Raw genomic sequence first — 8950 nt, forward strand, 5'->3', positions numbered from 1 at the left:
TTCCTCTCTGTAAAAAATCAATAAAATATATTTAAAATAAAATAAAAAACGTGATCACAAGTGTGCCAGTGAACTAGCTTCGGCAAACCACCATGCTGACAACGAGGACAGCTGCTCTGTTTTGTTTCTAAACTAGAGGCCCGATGCACAAAATTCATGCAAGAGTAGGCCTTCCCTCCCCCAGCTGCCAGCACCAGCTTCCCTCTGACACCCGGGACCCGGACGTCCCCCCCAGCCGCCAGCAGACACCCGGGACCCAGGCTTCTCTCCCAACCCCAGCTTTGTCCGGAAAGTCATCTGGTCTAATTACCATATTACGCTTTTATTATCATAGATGCAAATTTTAACTAGTTTTTTATAATTATTTTATTAATTTTTAATTTTTTAAAAATTGGTTTTGAGAGAGAGAGAGAGAGAGGAAGAGAGAGAGAGGAACATCGACGGGATCAGCTGCCTCCTGCACGCACCCCAACTGGGGATCAAACCTGCAACCTGGGCATGTGCTCTGACTGGGAATTGAACCAGCAACCGTTTGGTGCACGGGATGACATCCAAGCAACTGAGCCACACCAGCCGGGGCAATATTTTTATAATTAAAATGTTATCATGAAAAAGATCTGAAGCAGCTATAGATGTTAAGATTTGACAAAGCTGGCTAATGTGTAGACAAGTAAACTCTAGACAACCAGAAAACTGTTTTAAGCAAGACTAGAAACCCAGAAGCAATGAAGGAAAAGACAGACATAGCCCTGGCAGTGTTGTTCAGTGGTTAGTGTCAGCCCCCCTGGCATGGAAGGGTCTTGGGTTTGATTCCGGACCAAGGGTATGTACCTGGGTTGCAGGTTCAATCCCTGGCCTCAGTTGGGGCCTGTGTGGGAGGCAACCTATTGGCTGTGTCTCTCTCACATCGATGTTTCTCTCTCTCTCTCCCTCCCTCCCTCCCTCCTACTCTAAAAAAATCAATGGAGAAAATATCTGCAGGTGAGGATTAACACAAACAAGAAGAAAAGACATATAGACTTATGTGACTACATCAATCTTCAAGCCCGTTGCTTTAGGATACCCACAAAGCCAAAAGACAAACCTTAGATTAAGGAAACATATTTATCATCTGTGTGACAGATGACTGGTTAATATTTACAATACAAAAATGGCTTCTGCACAAAGGATATAAACAAGCACCTTCCAGAACAAACACAGACTTCTAATAGACAAATGCACAAGCACCAGTTGTGCATATGTGAGTGCACGTGTGTGAATGTGTATGTGCACGTGTGTGGAGAAGGCACGAGTTAGAGTCACCATGAGATCTCGTTTCACTCCCGTCCGATTGGCACAAAATGAGAAAGTGTGCTAACACCTGCTGGTGGGTGGGGGCCCGGGAAGTCTTCTCTCATCACTGGTAGAAATGTGAATCATGAGGGTCAGTGGGAAAAGCAACCCATGTGCCCTTTTTTTAAAAAAAAAAAAATATTTTATTGATTTTTTACAGAGAGGAAGGGAGAGAGACAGAGAGTCAGAAACATCGATGAGAGAGAGAAACATCGATCAGCTGCCTCCTGCACATCCCCCACTAGGGATGTGCCCACAACCCAGGTACATGCCCTTGACCGGAATCGAACCCGGGACCCTTCAGTCTGCAGGCCGAAGCTCTATCCACTGAGCCAAACTGGTCTCGGCCCTTTTTTAAAATTGATTTTTAGAGAGAGAGAGAAAGGGAGAGGGAGGGAGAGAAATCCATGTGAGTGTGAAACATCAATTGACTGCCTCCTGCACACCTCCCACCAGGGACGGAGCCCAAAACGTGGGTGTGTGCTCTGTCGGGGAATCCAGCCGGCAGCCTTTCATTGCACAGGACCACGCCCACCAATTGAGCCACACCAGCCAGGGCCCCTGTGCCCTTCGATCGCACTCCTGAGACTGACCCAGAGAAAGACGAGCTCCAGGGTGCAGAGGGGGCACCTGTGCACTTTCTTTTTCTTTTCTTTTTATCTTTTGTTCATCCTCACCCGAGGATATTTTTTCATTGATTTTTTTTAGAGACAGTGGAAGGGAGGGGGAGAGACACAGAGAGAAACATTGATGTGAGAGAGACACATCGATTGCTTGCCTCCTGTACGTGCCCTGCCCTGGGGAAGGAGACCCAGCCTGCAAACGAGATATGTGTCCTTGACGGGAATCGAACCCAAGACCCTTTAGTCCACGGGCTGACGCTCTAGCCACTGAGCTAAACTGGCTAGGGAGCGCCTGGGCATTATCTAGCAGGGAATCAGTGTGCTAGATGAGGACAGGGTGAAATAGTCGGGGCATCACAGAAGCCCACTGGGGCCTGGAGCAGCGTCTGCGCCCAACACCGTGGAGTGGGGAGAGCAGGTGCATGGGAAGACATGCCCCATCGTGGAGACACCAGATTCCTGACAGTCCTCCCGGGGGGCTTGTCGTCCTCCCACCCCCACCATGAGCCTGTGTTACCTACACAATCAGAGCAAAACCAACACAACTAGGTTCACTGGGGGGCAAATCTCCGGGGCCCTGGTATGCCAAGGGAGAGGCAGGGCAACAGAGGTGGGCAGGACAGGGATTTGGGCCGGGAGAGGACGCCTGGGTTTCTGACACTCAGTGTTGCAACTTGCAGCCAAGACGAACTTCTCTCGAGTTTCAGTTTCTGTGAAATGTGGGGGTTGGCGCAGATGGTTTTGAAGATTCCTCCCAGCTTTGGAACCTCTAAACCGTTAGGCCAAACGTGGGGAGAGGGCCCGTTTGGTAACTATTGGCTTCTCAGCTGTGCTGTGGGGGGCGGAGGGGGGGAGTGTAAAATGGAGATGATGATAGTGACAACAACGGATAAAGGAACAGGGAGGGGCAAGAATAAGGACTTCTCAGAGCACAGCCGGGTGGGGGCACAGCCACCAGCCTTCTTTCCTCAGCCTCTCAAACGTTGCTGGCACCCTGGAGCCCTGGGGGCAGGGCTGAGGCGGTGTGTGGTCCCAGCCCCAGAATCCAGGGCTGGAGGGGACCAGGATGCTGCATGGTTAGTGCTGACCACACTTTTTGAGAAGCACTGATAAAAAAAAAAAACACAACAAAAAACGGGGCTGAAAGAGAAAGTTCCAGGCCTCTGGCTTTAATTGGGTCAGTTCGATGGAGGGTTATCTGACTTAGCAAATAGAAACACATTCCCAGTTCGATCTGAGTTTCAGATAACAATGAAGGATTTTTCAAGGTAAGCACATCTCATGTGATAGACATTTTGTTTATTTATATTTTTGTTTGGTTAATCCTCACCCGAGGATATTTTCCCATAGATTTTCAGAGAGATTGGAAGGGAAGGGGAGAGACAGGGAGAGTAAAATATCCATGTGAGAGAGACACATACAGAGAGAAACATTGATGTGAGAGAGACAAATCGATTGATTGCCTCCCCAACACACCCTGCCCAGGGCCTGGGATCTAACCTGCAACTGAATTACGTGCCCTTGACCAGATTCGAACCCAAGATCCTTCAGTCCAAGGTCTGACACTATCCACTGAGCCAAACCGGCCAGGGCATCTCATGTGATATTTTGTGTTTTTTATACATATATGTTTTTGTTGATTTCAGGGAGGAAGGGAGAGGGAAATAGAAACATCAATGATGAGAGAGAATCATGGATCGGCTGCCTCCTGGAAGCCCCACACTGGGGATCAAGCCCGCAACCCAGGCATGTGACTTTGACCAGAATTGAACCCAGGACCCTTCAGTCCGCAGGCCGACACTCTACCCACTGAGCCAAACCGGCTAGGGCTCATGTGATATTTTAGACATACTGGTACTAGAACATTATTCATTGTCCTGCATTTCATCTGACAACCTTGGATGGGAGCCCCCTGCAGGAGAGTGGGCTGGGCCTCTGGAGGTCTCTGCCTGCCCAGGTGTCTCTTCCGCAAGACCTTTGGGTGGAGGTCACCTTCCCCGGGTTCTCTCCAGGCCGAGTGGTGAAGTCCCGCCGCGGCTCCCCACCCCCACCCCCGCCTTGGTACAGTGGTGCTGTAGTTCTCCCTGAAACCGTCCTCCATCACCCTAATCTGAGCCTACCACCTGTTTCCTGTGGGGACCCAGCCTGACACAGGCGTGGAATGAAAACCAGGAGGCTCTCGGGGTCATTTATTAAGTATTGGTAGAAATAAAAGAAGTAATTGCTGCTTGTGCTTCAAATGTGTGGAATGAGCAACCCTATGCTGCAAAGTCCCAACAATTCTCAGTGGAGCCACTCTGCCAGTCAAGGAAACAGCGACGGAGAGAGAAATAGCAAAAGGAGGGAAATCCCCCAGATGCTAGGTGAACAGCCCGCCCCCATCATTCCTCCACCCTCATCTCTAACTGAGCCACCCAAGAAAGCACATCCTCTCTCCCTCCCTCTGGCCTCTTTGAGATAAGGGCAACCTCTCTGGAGACGCCCACGATCTTTTTCCTCTTCTAGGGCACAGAGAGCTTTCGAGACAACGGTAATGGAATAAAGCTGTTTCCCCAAACAAATGCTGCCCCTGCTCTTCACCTGCTGGCATGCCTTGCCTCGGGCTCTCAAGTCCTGCGCGGGGCCGACCATTTGCCCAGGCCTTTGGGGTGGCGTGGAGGCTGGTTGGCTGGTTGGCTGGCACCCAAGCAGAGGCAGCCCTCATAGGCTCGCACCTGCTGGGTTCTTTCAGGTGACAGCTTGGTTGAGACCCACCACCCGTTTTAGATGTGCCCAGCGAGGAGAGATCATCCGGCCCAAGGACTCAGTTTCAAAAGCATCTCGGTAGTCATAGCAACAGTCCGCATGCCAACCTGAGGGGCTCAGGGAGCACTGAGCTAATAGCACATGGATGACCAGTCCTGAGATGCCATTTGGCAGGAACAGCGCATCCTTTCTCTGCCTTCACCTTTTTAAAAAATATATATTTTGATTGACTTCAGAGAGGAAGGGAGAGGGAGAGAGAGAAACATCAATGATGAGAGGGAATCATGGATCGGCTGCCTCCTGCTCACCCCACACTGGGGATCGAGCCTGCAACCCCGGCATGTGCCCTGACCTGGAATTGAACTGTGACCTCCTGGTTCATAGGGTGATGTTCAACCACTGAGCCATGCCGGCCGGGCCCGTAATAATTTTTAAAACTATTTTGTCAGAGGCACTGACCGCTTTTCCCTTACATTGTCAAGTTAAAAAATGACAACAGCCACCACAATAGCTGCCTGGTGTGAATGAATCAAAAATTCTACCTATTTTGTCAAATTGGCAAAAAAATATATTTTGGGGTGTGCTGATTTTTAGTAATTACTTTATGTATGACATGAGGTGAAAAAGGTTGAAAATCACTGCTCTCAGGACATCTAAGACACACCCTGGCTGAGGGTGGACCCACCAAGCAACATTCTGTTGAGAATTCCACTTTTAACATTTGTGTGTTTCCTCACCTATACACACCGCACCCTGCCTGTTCCACAAAAGCTACGGAGTAACGTGGCTTCCATGTGATCTGTTAGCTTGGCAGTTAAGATGTCACAGTGAGTTAGTGCTCTGGCCTTCTGATTTCCCTATCAATCTGCTGGGCATGTATTTCATGTGACTCATTCTCCCTGACCCTCACCTCTTGGGGACACTCTCGGGTAACTCCGCTGCCTGGCCTACCCTACTCCACTGTCACCAGCCCACACTGTAACCCACATCCTGAAGTCATTGCAAACAACCACTCTCTCCAACTGCAAGCATCAGGAATTTCTTTGGGGTCATTATCCACAACATTTTATTTATCTATTTTATTTTTTAATTTTAAAAAATTGGTATCAGAGAGCAAGGGAGAGGGAGAGATAGAAACATCAATGATGAGAATCATTGATCGGCTGCCTCCTGCACGCCCCCTACTGGGGATTGAGCCCGCAACCGGGGCATGTGCCCTTGACCAGAATCGAACCTGGGACCCTTCAGTCCACAGGCAGACGCTCTATCCACTGAGCCAAACCAGCTCAGGCCATCAATTGATTTTAGCCACAGGTATTTTTTTTTTTCATATCAGAGAGGAAGGGAGAGGAAGAAAGAGATAGAAAAAGAGATAGAAACATCAATGATGAGAGAATCATGGATCAGCTGCCTCCTGCACGCCCCAAACTGGGGATCGAGCCCACAACCCGGGCATGCGCCCTGACTGGGAATCAAACCGTGACCTCCTGGTTCATAGGCCAACACTAACCACTGAGCAACACTGGCTGGGTGCCCAACATTTTATTTTGAAAAATTTCAAATTACAGAGGAGTTACAAGGATAGTGCAATAGGGAATACCATTTCACGCCTAGATATTGAAGCCCATAACCTCAAAGGAAGACATTCTCCCATGTAATAATCATATCTTATCACGCCCAGGAAATTTAATACTGAGGACAAAATGTCATCTGATCATCCATTCTGACACTGGGGCCAGTGGCTGTCAGTAGCCTCTTTCCACACTTTACTGCATCTTCCCCTCAGGAGGGAGTCGCCGGCAAGGGCTTAAATTGGTCAGAAATAAGAACGCAAAGTGGAACTGGAGCACATCACAGACTTTGGACCAGAAATGGCCTGTGAGCCGCTGGAAGAGATGCCACTGGGCCAGCTGATGGTCACACAGCTTGAGGACCACAAAGCCCAGGCAGGAGAGCACTGCCAGAACCAAGTACACCCCTGAGCACCTGCTGCCGTGGCGCCTGTGGACACGCAGGGCCTGGCTCATGGCGGCAGCAATGTGCACACCCAGGGCGACCTCAAACCCACGGGGATGCAGCAGGGAAAGGCCATAACTGGACAGCGAGAAGCACTCGATGGCGAGGAGCAGGCCGGGCTCCCAGCCCCTGTCTAGGTAGAGGCACCACGCCACAGGCCACGCAAAGATGGGCAAGGTGAACCACTGGTCCAGCACAGCAGCCGGGTGCGTCTGCAGCCCAATCCGCAGCCACTGCACGGGGCCGTAGACCATAGCCATGCCCGCGAAGACATCCTTCAGGTAACGAGCCCGCTGCACCTCACTGGGGTGCCCCAGGGCACTGACATTTCTCCGTAGCCAGTACACTCCCAGGAGCACGTAGGCCACGTTAATGAGCGAGTTGAAGGGCATGGCTAGGAAGGTGGGGAGGCCGGCTACCGGGGCTTCTGCATAGTGCTCATAGCCCACTTCCACAAAGACGCTTTCAAAAACGCCCATGTAGACGGTGGCCACGCAGAGGCAGCTGGCCACGGCCACGTGGCAGAGGGCCTGCTCTGACTTGGGATTCATCTGGAAGCCTAGTTGTGACTTGGGGCAGAGAGCTTCAGAGAGTGGCAGCCTTCACTGTCCTTTCAGAATTCAGATAAACAGCTTTTGCAAAAGACTCCTGGGCCTCCCAGCTGAACCAGACGTCCCGTGATTTCCGACGCAGATGCTACAACCTTGCCCTGGAGTGGCGGTGGCAGGCCACGGGGAGGTGGGGGTCCCGCTGATTGGCTGGCACACGTGGAGGACCGTTCTGCCTTTTTCCTTTGTGGTTAGAAAAAGAGTGTGGTTAGAAAGAAAACCATCCAAAGAAGAGCCTCCATCTTGCCGACTCTCAGCCTCAGGATCCACCAACAGTTTTCATTAGAAAAAAAACACACAAACAAACACAAAAAACACACATACACACATACCATAAAACAAGTAAAAGTGAAACTGATACAGTACTAGTATGTCACCTTCTTACACATGGCTTCTAGAATCTTCTTGTGCCAAGGCATTTTGTGCCTCTTGACAACTATGCTGTTCTTCTCTCATCTGTGGACTATAAAAATCTTGCTCCTGCCCTAGCTGGTTTGGCTCAGTAGATAGAGTGTCGGCCTATGGACTGAAGGGTCCCAGGTTCGATTCCGGTCAAGGGCACATGCCCAGGTTGTGGGCTTGATCCCCAGTATGGGGCGTGCAGGAGGCAGCTATAATCAATGATTCTCTCTCAGCATTGATGTTTCGCTCTCTCTTTTTTTAAAATATATTTTATTGACTTTTTACAGAGGAAGGGAGAGAGATAGATAGTTAGAAACATCGATGGGAGAGAAACATTGATCAGCTGCCTCCTCCACATCTCCCACTGGGGATGTGCCCACAACCCAGGTACATGCCCTTGACCGGAACCGAACCTGGGACCTTTCAGTCTGCAGGCCGACGCTCTATCCATCGAGCCAAACCGGTTTCGGCTCTCTCTCTTCCTCTCTCTCTCTCTCTCTCTCCCTCTCCCTTCCTCTCTGAAACCAATAAAAATATATTTTTTAAAAAATCCTGCTCCTTGCCCTAGTTCCCTTAGAGCCACTGTATTTAGAGACACCAAGGTCCCTAGATCTGTTCTTACAACTCAGAATGGGTTTTCCCACTTCTGAGACGTTATATGTGTGGAAGTTTCCAGGCTAGCCCCCAAACCCTTTTAGCCAACTACCCAGCTGAACAAGAGACCATTAGCTGTGGTCTAAGCTCTGGAATCCCAGGCAAGATGGTGTGTTGCTGGAGGAGGCAGGGGGCGAGTATGAGCATGCCTCCTCTGTTACTTGGTGTGAGGCCAGGCAGCACAGGGATCTCTCCTCCAGGCCTGCTACCCTGGCTCACCTTTCTGCCCTCCCCAGAGTTGCTATACCCCCCCCAATCACCCTCCTTCCTTGTCCCACAATACAACTTTCCATTTCCTGCAATCACAGAAGCAAATAACTTATTTACCGATTTTTTATTGATTTTAGAGAGAGGAAGGGAGAGAGAAACATTGATTTGTTGTTCCACTTATTTATGCATTCATTGGTTGATTCTTTTTTTTTTAAATATATTTTATTGGTTTTTTACAGAGAGGAAGGGAGAGAGATAGTCAGAAACATTGATTGATGAAAGAGAAACATCAAATCAGCTGCCTCCTGCACACCCCCTACTGGGAATTTGCCCGCAACCAAGGTACATGTCCTTGACCGA

The 8950-nt window shown here is 49.8% G+C and overlaps 1 protein-coding gene across 2 annotated transcripts in view; it reads right to left on the reverse strand.

The window, feature by feature from the left end:
• Positions 1-6228: 6228 nt before the first annotated feature.
• The window catches only part of TMEM187 (transmembrane protein 187), a 5996-nt gene continuing 3274 nt past the window's right edge, over positions 6229-8950 (reverse strand). The window contains exons 1-2 of one of the 2 annotated variants that reach the window (XM_015566008.1): positions 7686-7824; positions 6229-7507 (exon numbers count right to left, since the gene is read on the reverse strand). In XM_015566008.1, the coding sequence (XP_015421494.1) occupies positions 6467-7267 (801 nt within the window). In that variant the 5' untranslated portion in view covers positions 7268-7507; positions 7686-7824 and the 3' untranslated portion in view covers positions 6229-6466. Of the gene's footprint in view, positions 7508-7685; positions 7825-8950 lie in introns of those variants that run through there. The other variant, XM_006766921.2, reaches the window with a different exon arrangement.

The sequence above is a fragment of the Myotis davidii genome, unplaced genomic scaffold, assembly GCF_000327345.1.
Source record: "Myotis davidii unplaced genomic scaffold, ASM32734v1 scaffold462, whole genome shotgun sequence".
Taxonomy (NCBI): Eukaryota; Metazoa; Chordata; class Mammalia; order Chiroptera; family Vespertilionidae; genus Myotis; species Myotis davidii.